General features: G+C 44.6%; 1 protein-coding gene and 1 long non-coding RNA gene across 3 annotated transcripts in view; one reads left to right on the plus strand and one right to left on the minus strand.

The window, feature by feature from the left end:
• Positions 1-2016: 2016 nt before the first annotated feature.
• The window catches only part of SLC7A14 (solute carrier family 7 member 14), a 111700-nt gene continuing 96078 nt past the window's right edge, over positions 2017-17638 (minus strand). Inside the window, exon 8 of the mRNA XM_025425567.3 lies at positions 2017-9273. Within this exon, the coding sequence (XP_025281352.1) occupies positions 8951-9273 (323 nt within the window). The 3' untranslated portion in view covers positions 2017-8950. The remainder of the gene's footprint in view (positions 9274-17638) is intronic.
• LOC112645953 (uncharacterized) overlaps positions 7482-17638 on the plus strand; it is a 59339-nt gene continuing 49182 nt past the window's right edge. For both annotated transcript variants that reach the window (XR_004812039.2, XR_003127372.3), the window contains exons 1-2: positions 7482-7685; positions 12417-12540. This is a non-coding gene — a long non-coding RNA (uncharacterized LOC112645953). The remainder of the gene's footprint in view (positions 7686-12416; positions 12541-17638) is intronic.

Here is a 17638-nt window from a genome sequence, read left to right on the forward strand (position 1 = left end):
AAATAGTGTATAAGGGTTTCAATTTCTTCACATCTTCCCTAACTCCTGTTATTAAGTCACCTTTCAACATGAGAACCTATGTAATGAGATTATATTTTGGAATATGCATCCAATTACTTTCAATCCTGGTAATGTTCCAAGTTCTTCCATGACTCCTCTTGGGTACCATTTGTCAATAGGCAAATGGATAATTCTTCCACCAGTAAGAATGAATTACAAGGTGCATAGCCCTCAAGAAGTAGGTAATAGATAGGGAGAATCTTTTTCAGACTGAAAGAAGAGTGGAAAGCCAGCCCCTGCTTGTCCTGCTGGATGATGTGGAGATGAAGAGAAATTGAGGTAGGATTCCTCATGGGAATACTTGTCCAGGCTTTCCCCCCCTCTATAGGCGGGGGTGTGTTAGGAGTGAGGATGTCTGAAAACACTGGATGGATTAGTAGCTAGAAAGGACAGAAGCAGTGGTGTGCTTATAAATGTTTAACAGGCAGCTCTCTGGAAACAAACCAACCAATCCCGATTTTTGTAGCCTTTGCCAATTTGCATGGTGTGAATACTCCCACCATGGCTGATTTCAAGCTACCAGTGTGAACTCACTGAATATAAAGCTGGAAAGAGATGTGCAATGGCCCATGATTATGTAGTGTTCCCCATACAGATATAATGCTTGTAAATAATCTCAAGAACATAGATGACAGTGAAATGTAGTCATTAGTTTTGAGTATTTCTATCTTTGTTTTATTTTTTTTATTTTTATTTTATTTTTTTTCTACCTTTGTTTTAAATGTAATTCATTGTAAGTTTACAAAAGTTAAGTTTTAATAATGATGTCTTTAGCAACTAGCTCACGACGATTATGAAAAGTCAACAGGGTTGTTCTTGGGATGAGCCTGCAGCCACCATAGGCTATAAGCTGCAACCGTGGGCTCTATGCATCAATGAGCAGGGTCCCGAAATGATGGTGTATCATTAGCGAAGGAAGTGGCTGGATACTTGCCCCAGGTGATGCTCCTGGTTCCCCAGGTCTCAGTGGGGATGCAGTGGGTTCTTAAGTGGAAGTGCTGAGGGCTTGGTGGACCAGCAGAGGCCTGGAATCATACGAAGGAGTGTCTGTGGGCAAGGACCTTCACAACTGGGGTTGCATGCCAGACTTGTGGGTTTTGGAAGTGAATGTTATCATGAAACCCACATGGCCGAATGAGGCAGTTCTTCGTCAGTGGTCACCTGTGCAGGGAGCAGCCCATGTAGCTATTCTGCAGCAGCAAAGGGTCCGGAGCACCCTAGTTCTCGTCTGCTCCCCTAGCCTTTCCTGTCTCCCCAACTTCTTTGAGATCACATAGGATCTTTCCCAGATGTAATTTAGAGAGAAACAAGGGAGGGTGGGTGGGAATCCAAAAGACTGATTGTTTATCCCACAGAGACTCAATCATCTAAAAAGAGACTAAACTGGAAGTCAACTGTGATTCTGCAGATTAATACATTTAAAGTTTGTTTTTTTCTCTCCCTGCTACTCAGGCAGGTAGACCTTTGCAAAGGAGAGCAATGCATTGTAGGAAATAAAGACATGGAGGGTTCTTTGTAGTTCATGCGGTGTGACACTATGTGACCCTGCTGTACCACTTTACCTTTTCTCCAGATGTCACTACTCTACTGTCAAAAAATGAAAATAAATGCTATCTGTGGGCAGGTAATGTTCCTTCACTTTGTCCTTAAAACGAATGGGGGCAATGAATGGGAATGCTTGTTGGTGCTGAGCGGGGAGGGTGGGGTGTGGCTGCGGGTAGGAGTTGGGACTGGGAATGGGGTCATTTGGGAGGCAGCCGGGGTGGGGGGTGGGGGTCCCAGACAGAGTCCAGCACCGTGTTAGAAGAAAATGGTCAAAGGGAGATTGGGTCACTTGCTGTTCTCCCAAGAATCCACTAAGGAAGAACTTCTGTTCTCTACATGGAAATAAAGAATTTAAAAAGGTAGGATGGCACTGACTTTCTTCAAACTTAAATTGTAATAGTCGATTAGCTGTAATTTTTAAAATATTTTTATTCCGAAAAAACGAATTTTCCACAATAATGCAATTAGTTCCAAAAAAAAAAATGAGCTCATTTATCTGGCTTTTCTACAAAGGATAATTGAAACATTTAAGGCATGATTCACTTATTCATCTCCATTCTAGAGTGGAAAGAAAGTATCAGACTTCAGGTACTGGTTAAGGTTAACAAAATACGGGAAAGCTCCTTTTCCTTTCCTTTTCTTTTTTTTTCTTTTGGTAGTCTTCCGTGTAACAGCTTTACATTACTATGGATATTTGACAGTAAGACACTTTGTTTCTGACTTTCTTTAGAACTCATTTTTAAATTTAAAGGCACACAATAAAGCTTTATGCATTTATTAAAATATACACATTTTGGTAAATTTAGAATTTTCCCTTAATATCTCGAGAAATCAATATATCGTCAACACCACAGTTGTTTGAAAATAAAACACACTCCAGAACATATCTACATATTATTTCTTTCTCGATGATACACTACAACACCCCATTGTACAGTGCACCAATGGGAATTAAGAACCACAAAACGAACAAACTTTTAACAAACACAGCAGTTTCATACCAAAGGAAAAAATAGCAGAGAAAGACACGATAAATTACCATCTGCAAAAAGCAAGTCGTACTTCTCAAGGACCAAACAAAAATGAAACAAGTTCGTAAAATTTACAAGCTGTATTTATAACTTTGGATACGGATTAAACAGTAACGTTTCTTTTCCACAGTGAGAAAAGCTAGAAAGTCGAGTCCTGTTGTTAGATGGTGTAACTACATTGGATGAGGACAACACCTGCTCTCTTGAAACCCGCAGCCCCTCTATCAGTCCGGACAGTTGAGGTATTTGTGCGCTATCATAGCATTAACGTAGCACGTCTTTGCTTTGGGGGAATTGATGATTTCTGCTGTAGATTCTCACATTTCGGGAGCACAAGTGAGACCAGTGGACTGACAACTGCCAATACCAGTCACAGGGAGACGGGCAGGGAGCACTCTCCTCAGCTCACTACCCAAGTGAACACAATCCTTCAAAGTCTGCCCCTTCCCGGGATGCTCACCTGACCCCCAATTCTCTGTAGCCAATGTCACCGATGTCAATGTTAAGAAAGCATCATAGAAAAAAAAAAAGAAAAAAGCTCAGAGGGGAATCCCTAATGAAAAAACATCCAGGTTGCCTCTGGATTTTTCCTGATTCTCATACAAAGCCATTTTCTCTCCTTGTTTTGCCAAAATGTACTAAATGCTCTCCTAGGGTAAGCTGTTACAGCCCCCTGCTTTCAGAAGACTTCAAGCCCAAAGCTGACCTTGTGAAAGTTCTCTATGAAGGTCAGAAGTCCATGCATGTAGAACACTGTTTAGTGGTTTCTAACACTATTTTAGTTGATACTGCAGAGTAAATGTTCACCTTTGATGGGCTTCAGAACTTCCACTAATCCCTTTTGGGCTTTAAGTCCTAAAAGAAAAACAAAACAAAACAAAACAACACAACATCTTCTTAGAGAGAGAATTTTGACAAGAGCAACTGCTTAGGTGTTTTCAGAGTGATGCACGGATCAGTCAAGCCGAGCAAGGAGAGGAAAACATTTTAGAAAGTGGTAGCTCCCAGAGAGGAAAAGAAATTACAATCGCTTCTCCTCTGAGGTCTTAGAGAAAAAATCGGACACAGGACTAACAGTTATGTACATGAAAGGGCCTTTCTGCTACCCATCACCACTCCAATTGAGAAACACAAAGTCCACTCTTTGATGAACAACACCCGGCCCCCTGCTTGCTGTGGGGCCTGTGGGTTGGGAGGCTGTTTCGGGGTTTGCCCGCTGTCTCATTACGCATATTGGCTCTTGCGTGGCCAGGCCGTCAGTGGTTATCAGCTGGTGCCTCTCTCTCTCTCTCTCAGGGACTTCAAAGGGCCCCTGTGGACAAATGGGTCCTCAGTGTCAGGGAGATACAAGCATGCAGAAGAAACCCAGGCTCCATGAAAATTTTGGTTAGAAACACCTTCTTTGACTAGTCTTGTCGCAAATGACGTAAGAACAGAGAGCTGTCTTGCAGCCTTAGTGGCAAACTCTGGAGAGTGTGTTCCCTTCGCCCCCTCTCCCTGCCAACATAAGAAATTAAGGCTGTCTCTGGATTGTTCCCTAACCTGAACGCTTGCAACCAAGAGGGGGCCATTAACTCTACCTGGATTCAGTGAGTTGCTCCCAGCCCTGGCTTTGGACACACTCCCTCCCTGACTTCTGACCTCTTCACTCCGAGATACAAAATTAGGTGAACCTGTGGCTGACCCTCCACGGGCTTCCACGGACATGTCACCAGCGGTAAAAGCTGGGGGAGAGGGGACAGCCATTTCTTTTAGTCTTGTAGGCCGATTCTGAAAGTCCTGTAGCTTCTATTTATTATATAGAGAAAAGGTAGCCCCTTGTAGACTTCCTACAAGTGCGATGTACAGGAGGTCATGTTTATCAATACTTTTCAGGAGAATAGGGGAAAAACATTGCTTGCAAGGAGCTCGTGTTTTGTGTCCCAGTAATTGCTGGGTTTATATCTACACAAATGCACTGTTAAATTCAACGACTTTCCCCCCTATTTATCTGACAGGCTCATCACGACCATTATGTAGACAACTGATTAGCTGTCAGTTTGTTACTAAGAAGTAGAATCGGGTTCTTAACTTAATTCTATCGTCTGATTCCTTTCACCGGTTCAATGTGGCCCTGAGCTCAAGCTGAGTAAAATCTGGAATTGAGATTTTGCTTTCTAGATTAGTTAGAAAAAAAACTGTAAGTTTTGGTTGGTCAAGCTTACTGTTGAAAACTTTAAAGGGGCTGTGAAGAACTTGGTGTCTGTCTACGTGTTAAATGACCATCCTTCTCCTAGGTTAATGATGAAGTCAGCCAGGATTCAAAAAGAAGAACCAATCATACATTGCTTAAATTTGGGTATTTTTTCCCTTTAACATATTAAATCAATTTGAAATGTGTATGAGATCTGTTAGCTCCTTACACAGATGGATGAGTCCACTGCCCCAGCTTCTGAAAGCCCAACCCTCCCTAATTCATACCCTCATCGATGCCCCAGTGTCTCCCCACCCAGGCAGAGCCAGCCAGCTTAGTTCGCCGCTCAAGTCCACCTGCGAATACACCCTCGCCACCTTCCCAGCTTTATATCTTACTGTTCCATATATCAATCATGAATACATCATAAGCTCCTGTCAAACTAGTTTCTTGCCTTCCCTGGAAGGAGGCATAGTACACAGTATTAGTCAGGGACAGCTGTCAGCCGTCTCCACCTGACGCGTGAGGATTCTCCACTTGGCAAGCCTTCTCTCCATTCCTACCTGGCAAAGTTCTGCACGTTCCACAGGACTCAACACAAGGACTGCATTCTCTATCATTTTCCCCAACAGAAGGAAGTCTTTTCCATACTGGAAGTCCCATTGGACATGGTAACTACCTCATCTCTTACGTCCCTTCACTATGGTTTTTATTTGTATATCTTATATATCCCATTTCCCCCATGTCTTATGCCATAGCACAGGTACAGCATAGCACACTCCATGAAAAAATGTTAAATAAATGATATTTCACTTCCCTTTAATCCATCTATTCATCCATCCATCCGATCATCCGATATTTATTACGTGCCTGGCTACTATGTGCCGGGCACACGTAGTTGGCAAAGTAAGTCTAAAGCTTCTATGTGGCTTTCAGTGATCTATGCCATTCTCTGGCCTCATGGGGAAAGATCTGTTCTTATCATGTGGGGGTATTTCTTCTTGTCATTACCAACATTTCCATTATTTTCCATTATTATTACTTTTCAAATTGCCCCTTCATTGAGAAATTTAGCAACACATCTCAAGATTGTGCATTTGTGCACTGAACACACTTCTAGCTTTGTCTTCTCCTATTTCTGTCTTTATTTACCCAAGCTCCTCACTTATTTTTACATTATATGGATTTTAATAGCCACTTTGAAATCCTTGTGAAAGGAAGCAAAGTACCAATAAATAGAATACAATTACAAAACAATCAAGTAATTGGCTCTACACCACTAATTCACATGATGAAACCTCCCTGGAGGAGCTCTTGCAGGAGAGAAGAATTCAATAAAATGTAGGTCTTCCTTGGACTCCATTCAAGAAGGCTACGTTTCTACGGTAATTATAGGTGATCTTACTTTTAATGTGATTCCACCAATGCGGTCTTGAGGAAATTGCTAGGAAACACTAATATGATCATTCTAGTAAATGATGGTATTTGAGACTGCATTGTGAAATCTGGGACCATTTCCCAGAGGCTGGGACACGTGAACAACAACATGTCAATTTACCTTACAAGATCTTTTTCTATCATACTGAATTTTTTTTTTAAACCAAGACTGCTACGGAGATGACTAACGACAGAGAAAGAAAGAGACCAAGATTATAAAAAGAAGGAGGTAAGACTTGGGAGAAATGCCTCCAGTAAAAAAAGAGCCATTCATTGGGTCTTCACGAAACTAATACCAGCGGTGTTTACTATGTATCCTCTCTCCCCATGCTCCAGAAATTTCATACATCTGCCACCAAACTATTGTTACCTTAATACTTAACCCTTGCTAATAAAAGGGGGTTCTTTCATCCACCTTAAGACTGTGTTAGTTTACATCCATATTTCTTTTTGACTATTTTTAATGCATATAGCCTCGCCCCATCTATCTGGATATCTCAGTCTTAACACCTCATATTTAGTTTAGGCAGATTTGTTGAGTCTTGAAACTAGATCAAAACTTTGTATTCACAAAAACTACTGATAATTAGTCTACAGTTCATCCCCAGGGATATATTTCACAGGCCAGGCACTGTATCTTTAGGGCTAAGTTTAGAGAGGAGAAAACACGGCTTTGCCATGCATCACGTTAAAATGACAAAATGGCCCCAGGAAACCAGAATTCTAAACAATTAATACAGAGGAATGAAAAAGAAGCTCTAGAAAATAGAAGTTCCTTGAATTTACTGGCATTCATTGGCCATGGGTGTGATACGCAATTTGCTTCAAAGCATGTTTAAAAAATATTAGCTTCAATTGACCTTTTATTTTACTCTATGTTAAAAGCCCAGTGCATCAACCAGGAGGACTTGTCAGTCTTGGTTGTTTTATCTGCATTTGTCAGGCTCTAGTGCTTCCCATTCCCTGAACTGAGAGCCCCCGAGAACAGAACGTTACACTTTTTTTCTATTTCCAGTGCTTAGTACTTGGTTCAATCTCAATCAGTGTTCACGGAGTGAAAAAAATGGACTTTCGTCTCTTCTCCATAATCCTAAAGCCTGCCAAGATGGCATGACCTCAGCCTTTAAGAAAGAATACACTTCACAATAGTTGATGTATTTTGGAAAACTTTTGGCATAATGCTAGGTCCGGGAGAAAGAGGGCAAGAAATTTGCTATTTTGCCCCCCTTTCAGGAAACTCCCACAAAGATTGTAGCTTGATTGAAACTGTGCCTGCTGGTTCACAGGGCACATCTCAGCGCAGCCCAGGAATCCCTGGGACCCAAGAGTAGAATTTATGGGCCATGTGTTTTTTTCCTGCTGTGCCTTCTCTCATCTAGGTTATTTCCGAGAAAATTCCTTTAAGAGCCCCTCTTCTGGCCCCATTGAGACCTTACCAGGTAGGTATTTCTTTGGGCTTCGGGAAATAACAGACAAAATGCAGGTCGAAGAACAGAGCGAGCTACTCAAGGTTCAGAAGTGAAACGTGATCTCTTGGAATGCGATTACCTAAGTAGTTGAGCTTCAGCATTTTTGTTTTCTGAGGAGCCCCCACCAATCAGGGGGCGGCAAATCTCAAAAAAAAAAAAAAAACTACACAATTTATAGTTTTGGAAATTTAAAATAGAATTTGCAATGTGATCTCAGTGGCGGGGTCACTTCACCTTGTAAAGATTTTTATCCGATTATAAAACAAACGGCCTACTTCTTCAAGGCATATCAATGCCATGAAATCATGCTCCAACTTTGCCCCCTTTCATTATATCAGCAGGAGCTGAAAAGCTGGCAAAAGGAAAGGTGTGGCAGAGAGTTAAGTCCTGCCAATGCCCTTCTGGCCTTCACTGCAAGAGGTGAAGAATTAATTTTTTTTTCTGGGCCTTTAAGGAGCGCTTTGATGGTGCTTCTCACCATATCGTTTGGGTCTGCAAGACTGCTTTATGGTAAGTCCGAAACCTCTGGGGAAATGGTCTCAGCATCCCTAACTTTTGCTGGGTCCTAAAGCTAGAGTTTGGAGACTGTGACAGGCTTGGTGAATGGAAAGAAGCGTGTGTCTGCTCCATGAGTTCGTCTTTGTGAGGTTTCAGGACAAAGTGTTGCTTGCTGAGGAAGCGCCAAGGCCCACCTGCCCTCGACCTCTGGGAGCAGCTCTCAGCGGGGTGTGCCTGGAGGATCTTTGCCCTTGTCATCCTGGGGGCTGAGATGCGGCCTTGTGCCCACACCCACCTGCTTTGGCACATCTCCAGGAGGAGCTGTAGCCTCAGTGTGGCCCAAGAAGTTAGCCCCTTGCTTCTGGGGTCTCAGTAAGAAGCAAAAAGGTTCAACCAGCAAAGCAAAGGCCTGGGAAACATTTGCTGCTATCAGCTCTGATGGTTGCACCTAAGAGAGAATTTCTTTGTAGCCTCTTGTTTACTTTTTTTTGTTTGTTTGTTTAGTTTTTTTTTTTTTTTTTAAATAAGGGGATCAGTGATGGAACCCAGGTTAAACCCTTCGACAGAACTATCCAGAAGGGCAAAAGTAGCAAATGACAGGCTATGGCCGGGGACTGACTCTGGGGGAAGGCTGGACTTTTGAAATGAGAGCCAAAAATGTTTTCACCCTCTAGCCCACGGTTAAGTTACTGAAAAGAAACCACCACCGTTTCTACACGTTTCTTGTGTGGTTACTCCTACTCTGGAGAGTAATCTAACTCATCATTTGCAATCAGGGCCTCTGAGTTCTGTTTGTGTTTGCTTTTGCTCTTCGCTTTGCTACTCGTCCGGGTGTTTGCCTTAGCATCTGACATCTGTTGGTAATAGAAGCCTTTGTCTTCGGCCGGCCCGCCCCAGTTCTCCTGGCTCTCGCCTTCGGTGGCGTAGGAGAAACCCTCCTCCACCGAGAAGGGGTCATCCACGTCGTAGCGCTGGTACGTGCTCTGGTGCAGGGCCTCTTCGCGGGCGCTGATTTCCAGGGTGCTGTTCCAGATGCCGTACCCAAAATAAATGAGCATACCTGCAGGGAGGGAAAGGCACGTGCGAGTGAGCTTTGGGATCCATGGGGCTAGTGGGGAGATACTCGGTGGTGCAAGCAGAGCTGGCCGTGGATGTGTTTTCTTTGGTCTAAAGAGTGTCTTGAAGAGACTCAAATTAGGTGTCATTTAAGAATTGGGAAACCTTGCATTAAGCAACCCATATCTACAGCCTCCCCTCCAGAAGCCGGGCGGTCTGACATCACTACTCCCACATTCCTACGTGACGGTTGTGGCTGGAGGTGAGCACTAGCTGCCTCTTAGACAGATCGGGGGCTCTCTGGTCACCTCTGTCCTCACCCCCCTTGTTCACTACTGTCGTGTAGGTGCCAACTGGGAATTTGCATTTTCCACCCTGGCTTAAGTTTTTGTGAGTCACCCACAGTAGGTCCCTACCCTTCCTACAGTATTTTATTATCTCTCACCTCCAGTTAGGGACTCCATCTTTCGTTTCACCACTGAGCGGTGGGCGTATAATGCCCTATGGTTTACTTTGCCTTTTTTCATTCACCAAAGGAGTATCGTATGGACTGCGGCCACTCAGAGCTGTTCACTTTCTTCTGTGGGCTCTTGGGGTGTCTGGTGCCTGCCACTACGGCCCTTAGAACATCTACTGTGTGATTATCTGCACAAGGAGGTTCCATTTCATAGACTCTGCAGAAGACTGGCACTTAATGAATGCTTGTTGAGTGAATGAATGAGAACTCCTGAGGAGCATGAATTTCCAGTGCAACCTCCTTATTTGATGACATTGCAAGCAGGAGGAAGAAACTTGCTTGCCTAGTTAATATGTAGTATTAAATAAGAGCTAATGTTTCATTTCTATTATAATTTTTTTTTGAAATTACATTATAAGAATAACTTGAGGGGTGCTTGGGTGGTGCAGTCGGTTAAGCATCTGACACTTGGTTTCGGCTCAGGTGGTGATCTCAGGGTCCTGAGGTTGAGCCCTGCAATCAGGCTCTGTGCTCAATGAGGAGACTGCTTAGGATTCCCTTTTTTTTTTTAGATTTTTTTTTTAATTTTTATTTATTTATTATAGTCACAGAGAGACAGAGAGAGAGGCAGAGACATAGGCAGAGGGAGAAGCAGGCTCCATGCACCGGGAGCCTGATGTGGGATTCGATCCCAGGTCTCCAGGATCACGCCCTGGGCCAAAGGCAGGCGCCAAACCGCTGCGCCACCCAGGGATCCCTTTTTTTTTTAGATTTTTAAAATTTTAATCATGAGATACACAGAGGGAGGCAGAGACACAGGCAGAGGGAGAAGCAGGCTCCATGCAGGGAGCTTGATGCGGGACTCGATCCCAGGACCCCAAGATCATGACCCGAGCTAAAGGCAAACGCTCAACTGCTGAGCCGCCCAGGTGTTCCTGCTTGAATTCTCTCTGTCTCTGCCCCTCTTGCTCATGCTCCCTCTCTCTCTGAAAATAAATAAATAAATACATAAATAAATAAGTAAATCTTAAAAAATAGTTTGAGAAATCCCATTTTCTTTATTTTTAAGGTTTTATTTATTCATGGAAGAGAGGCAGAGACATAGGCAGAGGGAGAAGCAGGCTCCCTATGGGGAGCCTGATGTAGGACTCGATCCCAGGATCCTGGGATCACAACCTGAGCCGAAGGCAGACTCTGAACCACTGAGCCGCCCAGGTGGCCCAAGAAACCCCATTTTCTATCTTGAAAAGCTCATGAAAGCTCAGGGCTTGGAATAGCTGAGAACCATAGCCTTGGGGAGTAATAGGACATGGTGATGAAGAGTGTGAGCCCTGGGTTCAAATCCTGCCCCCATCACTGTTACCTGGCTTACCCTGGACCAGTCACTTCACCTCTTTGTGTCTCCGTTTTCTCTTCATGATAGAAAGACCGTACCTATAACCTGGGATTGCCATGAGGCTGAAATGAGATCAGAGTGGTTTTCAACCCTGGCTCCGCCAGAGGGTCACCTGGGGAGGTTTTGAACTGCCCTCTCGCCCAAGCCCCAGCCCTAGAGATTCTGATTTAATCGGTCTGTAGTGTGATCAAAGCATAGGTATGTTTTAAAGCTTCACGGGTGAGTCCAATGGTCAGCCAAGACTGGGAACCCCTTAGATCAGGACCATAAAGCTCCTGAGGCCCGTACTCCGTTGTGAACACCGGCCATATTAGGGCTCGGCCACTGGATGCCACTCGATTATGCAACCCCCTTCCAGACCCCAGGCACCCTCTTTGGAGTGGCACTAGTCCGTTTCACTTTGCTAACCCTGCAGGCATCTACAGCTGTTTGCTTAGAACCGCAAGGTCAAGTTCTGCTTTCCTCTTTGGTGCTTGAGAAACCTTGCTCCTTTTGAATTTGAAGTGTGTCTTTTTAAGCTTGGATTTCTCCCTCCTTGTCTCAAATGACTTTCTCCTCACCCCCTACCCCAACCCCCAGTGAAATCAACTTTCCAGGAGCCAAAGTAAGCAGAGATTTATAGTCCTAATTGGTAATAAATCCCAGAGTTAATCATTTGCAGATGGAGCTACTCTCAAATAGCGACTTCATTTTTCTGAACACGGCTCTTTACTCCTTCTTGTTGGGGGGTGGGGAGTAGCCGTGGGGGATAGTTATTACCCTTGTGGAGGACAAGGCATCAAGTTAAGACCCCTTCTAAAAGGGCCAGTATGCTGCTTCTTGGAGAATGCCTCCATTGGAAGCATGCTTGAGACTTGAGAATAAATTTCAGGAGACCGGTTGGAGTCAATAGGCACACACCTCTTTTTGCTCATTTTTGCCTTTTTGCTCTCTTTTTCTCTTAGACATCAAAGCAGGTGTCAAATCTTGCCTCCTATTCGTGCTTGATATCTATTATATCAATTCTTTCCATCTGATCCCCTTCTCCGACCCTCTCTAAGGAAGTCATTGTCCGACTGAACTTAATACCATTTCTTTTCCTTTTCCCTTTGCCCCTAAGTTCTCTGCTCTGACATCACACAGGTCATCATTCAAGCACCGGTTTGACATGTGTTCTGACGGACCTTTCCCTGCCCCAACCAGGTGGGGTGGGGTCAGCTAGACTGATTTATGGGAATTCTTGAAAAGCCTCATAGAATCCTAGATATGAGCTGGAAAGAGTCTATAGATCTGTTTGGGCACCTTTATTTTACAGAAAAAGGAAACAGTCTGGGAGACAGGCCAAGACAGCATTCCACATGGATAGAGAGAAGACTCTTGAATATCCGGACCTTCACACCTGCCCTCTGCAGGCTGCTTTAAAGACCATTCTTATCACAGTATGTACTGAGTAAGAGGTTATGTCTACATTTGTTCTTTGGGAATTTCATGGAAATCTGCCCTGTAAATGTTTATGGGCCTTTTGATGTTTGCTCTGAACCCCCTGTCATTTTGATGGTGTGTTATTTTGTCTTCAAAAATATATTTTGGGGTGCCTGGGTGGCACAGTCGGTTGAGTGTCTGACTCGTGGTTTCAGCTCAGGTTGTGATCTCAAGGTTGTGTGACGGGGCCCCATGCCAGGCTTGGGGCTCAGTAGAGTCTGCTTGAGACTCTCTCTCTCTTTCTCTTGATCTGCCCCTCCCTGCCATGCTCTCTTTCTCTCTCTCAAATAAATTAATAAAATATTTCAAATATGAGTGCTCTCAACCAACAAGTGACCGTGGGCATGCAGCCTGATAGAATGAATGGTCAGCCTGGACAAAGTCACTTACCCTGGCTTACCTTGTTGCTGGCACTTGAGTAAGCTCAAGAAAGTGGTCTAAGGCACCAGGGATTGGAGAAAAGGCAAAATAGAGGGGGACAAAGAAACAGAGGGGAACAAATGAAGTGAGGGAGGGAGGGTAGAAGGGAGGTAGAGAGAGAGAAGAGGAGCATGTACTACCATCTGTCACGCATAAACAAAGGCTTTGTGTCGGAGGAGTAAACAGAGCTGCTAAAAGCCTCCTGTGTAGAAGCAGGGTGTTTTGTTTCTGCTCCTTTTTCCAGTTGGCTTAGAAAACTAAGCATGAGGTAGTTTCTGAAAAGTCTGCTGGGATTCTGGGAATTCTGAATCATCTAAACTGAACTTCACACAACACTTCTGGGTGCTGAGGTCCTCATGATGCATTATTTATGTTGTACCTTTCTCCCAGGGGGTTCAAATGTTATACATATGTTATCTTGTTTAGATTCCTTCTAGCCTGTTTGGGAATGTCTGTGAGTGTGAGTGTCAGTGTCAGTGTGAGTGTGAGTGTGAGTGTGAGTGAAAGAGTGTATGTGGCCGGGCGGGGGTTGGGGGGTGGGCGGCGGGTGGTAGGGAATGGGAAGGTTATGATTATGTGCATCTCACAGACATGATACTGGGGCATAGGACAAAATAAGAGATTTTCCACAGCAACACTGTTAGTGGTCATGTTGTGAATCCTTCAGGGGCTCTCCGTGTCCTGACCCAGAGTGCCTCTGTTATTTCTCTCACCTACCAAGGGTTGGCCATGAGGTATAGACTGATTGAAACACTTTTTGCTTAGCTTTTTAGTTTGAAGAATTGCAAACATATACCAAAGCAGAGAGAATAGTATAAAGAACCTCATGTACTTGGCACTAGCTCCCTCCTGACACCCACCTCCTTGCGCCCTTCTCTTCAGATTATTTTGAAACAAATCCCTTCCTTCCTATGCTTCACCTGTAAATGATTAACTATGTATCTTTAAAACAGACTTCTTGAAAAAACCTGGTATCATAATCAATCACATCTAAAAACTAATAATAATTCCTTAATATCATCTGATATCCAGAAGTATTAAAATCTCCCTGAGTTACTAAGCTGGTTGGGAAAAACTCTTCACCTTATGAGGCTAAAGACTCCGATGGTGCTATTACTGCTTGATATAGTGTTTGGGCACTGTTACTTGTCATTGGGACTGCTGTCCTATTCTTTGTAAATCTTTACAGATGGCAGAGTTTTATCTTTTGAGAGAGGATTTGCTTTCGGCATAAGCTGGAAGTCATTTGGAACCAAGCCTCAAGAATGAGATCTCATCTCATCAAGAATGAGATGCCTAATGGATGCTTGCAATTTAATCCTGCCATTCTTTAAAAACTTAGATCCATTGCTTTGTAGTTACACATTTTCTATTTTTCATAAATGAAAGGCAGGTGTGATGTTAAAACTCAGAAGGGAATTATCTTCTTTTGTTGCATCAGGGTCTTGGAGACCCTCCTGCTGGGCTGGAGTTATTTCTTTTCCGTTGACAGATCTTTGAGAGGGGAGACACTTAGGGCAGCGGCTGATGAGCAGCAGGCACAGAAGTGTATCAGTGTTTTAAAAACAGACATGGCTGTACCTGGGCACACGGGCTGGATGCCAGCCCTGCTCGTAGGTAATGGCAATGCGTCCTGCGAAAGGCCATTTACAGCCAAGGGAAATATTTGAAAGGAGACACTGGCTCTTCTTCCAGACAGAAATTCCCTGGTGGAGAATGCGCCCAAGAGAGGTTGAGGCTAGACAAGATGAAGAATTATGTCTTGGGCAATTTAATGGGCCTTCTCTTTGTGGTAGGACACTTTGTGATCGTAAAACCCTTGTAAAAAAGTCCTTTCTCGTCCATCATCCCAGAGAGGTTAGGAACTGTTTAATAAATCAGTGATTAAAATGGCCCTGGAAGAGTCCACGAAACTAAAAGACAACCTACAGAATGGGAGGAGATATTTGCAAATGACCTATCAGATAAAGGGCCAGTATCCAAGATCTATAAAGGCCTTATTAAACTCAACACCCAAGAAACAAACAATCCAATCATGAAATGGGCAGAAGACATGAAGAGACATTTCTCCAACGAAGACCTATACATGGCCAACAAGCACATGAGAAAATGCTCCGCATCCCTTGTCATCAGGGAAATACAAATCAAAACCACAATGAGATCCCACCTCACACCAGTGAGAATGGGGAAAATTGACAAGACAGGAAATGACAAATGTTGGAGAGGATGTGAAGAAAGGGGGACCCTCTTGCCCTGTTGGTGGGAATGTGAACTGGTGCAGCCACTCTGGAAAACTGTGTGGAGATTTCTCAAAGAGGTAAAAATAGATGTGCCCTACGGCCCAGCAATTGCACTGCTGGGGATTTACCCCAAAGATAAAGATGCAGTGAAATGCCGGGACACCTGCACCCCAGCAATTTCCACAATAGCCAGACTGTGGAAAGAGCCATGAGTCTTTCCATGAGGGATGGATAAAGAAGCTGTGGTCTATGCATACAATGGAATATCATTCAGCCATCAGAAAGGACAAATACTCACCATTTGGTTCTATGTGGATGGAACTGGAGGGTATTATGCTGAGTGAAATAAGTTAATCGGAGAAGGACAATCATCAAGTGGTTTCACTCATATGCGGAATATAAGAAATAATGAAAGGGATTATAGGGTAAAGGAGGGGAAGCGAGTGGGGAAAAATTAGAGAGGCAGACAAATCATGAGAGACTCCTAACTCTGGGAAACACACAAAGGGTTGAGGAAGGGGAGGGGGCTTGGGGGATGGAGTAATTTGGTGACAGGCATCCAATGGGATAAGCACTGGTGTTACACTATATGTTGGCAAATCGAACGTCAATAAAAATAAAACAAAACCGAAAAAGAAATGGCCCTGGAATTTATATCTATTGAGTCTAAACTGATGGCTGTTTCCATCTCACTCAGGCACTTCCAGGGGAGGTTGAGAAATGCCAGGCTTGCTTTCAGATGCTGGGACACCTGAGCATCAGTGGCCAAAACACTAATTTACTCTCCTTGTGTTGATCCATCTATGCAAATTAAGTAAATGATCCCAAACCTACAAGTGAGAGAGGTGGCAGGAGGGGGCAGGGGTCTCTGGGGCATATTAGGGAAAAACCTCAAACAAAAACTCAACTCTGAGAAGAGCCTGGGTGACCTGGAGATGGTAACAGCAGATTTCTAACCCCACTAGCACGAACTCTGGCTGAGGGGCTGCCGCTGGATCTCTAGAGTCCCCTGGGAGCTTCCTGTCCTCTGTGGGCAGTACCAGGCTCAGGGCCAGAGGAGGTGGGCCACCTGACCTCAGGCTGGGTGGAGCTACCTCTTCCTGGGGCTCACTTTCCAGCAGGAAGCCCTGCCTGCCGCAGATAACTGAGGCACTTTGTTATGCCCAGAGGCTTTTTTATTTTTACTACCCTAGGATCAACTTTCCAAAACAGACATTTGCCAACGCAGAGAGAAAGGCTGGATGGTAATGAGAAGGTGTCCTCCCCACCCACTTCAATCCCTACCAACTCCCACTTCACTGGTTAGTTTTTAAAATACCACCACAAGCCCTGTTGATTATAACGACAATAAGGTTTGTTTAATATGGTGTGGCCAGGAAGAGCAGGGTCAGGTAGAGTGGGGCAGTTGGGGGGCTGGTGGAGATTCTCTTCCTGGCTCTGCAACTAATCAAACATAAAGTCACATTACCCTATACCTCAGTTTCCCATCTGCAAAATGGAACCGGGGGCTCTTATTTTATTTGAGGAGTATAATGGCCATGAGCCAGAATGCAATCTTGTAAAGGAATATTTTTTAAAAAATGCAATAATCCAAGCCAGCAGTTCCACTTCTAACTCAACAGAAACCCCAGGGAAATGAGTCCATGTGTCCACCAAACAACACGTGCAGGAATGTTCATAGCAGCTCTATTTGTAATGGCTCCAGATTGGAAGCCATCAAATAGTCTGTGGGCACTAGAATGGCTACAGGCCCGTGGGCACCAGAATGGATACAGGCCTGTGGGCACCAGGATGGATACAGGCCATGGGCACTAGAGTGGATGCAGGCCCGTGGGCACCAGGATGGATACAGGCCTGTGAGCACCGGGATAGATACAGTCCCGTGGGCACCAGGATGGATACTGGTCCATGGGCACTAGCGTGGATACAGGCCCATGGGCACCAGGATGCATACAGGCCCATGGGCACCAGAATGGATACGGGCCTGTGGGCACCAGGATGGATACTGGTCCATGGGCACTAGAGTGGATGCAGGCCCGTGGGCACCAGAATGGATACAGGCCCGTGGGCACCGGGATGGATACAGGCCCGTGGGCACCGGGATGGATACAGGCCCGTGGGCACCAGAGCCGCATGTTATTATCACAGCGGAAGGCTGGCTGGCCAAGGAGAATGAACAAACTAAAACCACGAGCAACAACACGGATGAATCTTACAAATGTAGTGTTGGGGGAAAGCCGCCCAGGGCTCACTGTGTTATGACCCTAAGTGGGTTCTAGGTGCACCGTGGGCACCTACTCCAGGGCCTTTCGTCCCTGCCATGCCCCGCCCCCCGTCCCTTCCTTCTGTGGTCTCAAAGGAGAGCCAACACTGCAGCTGCTGCCCGCGTAGACGC

This window comes from Canis lupus, chromosome 34 (assembly GCF_003254725.2).
Source record: "Canis lupus dingo isolate Sandy chromosome 34, ASM325472v2, whole genome shotgun sequence".
NCBI classification, from domain to species: Eukaryota; Metazoa; Chordata; class Mammalia; order Carnivora; family Canidae; genus Canis; species Canis lupus.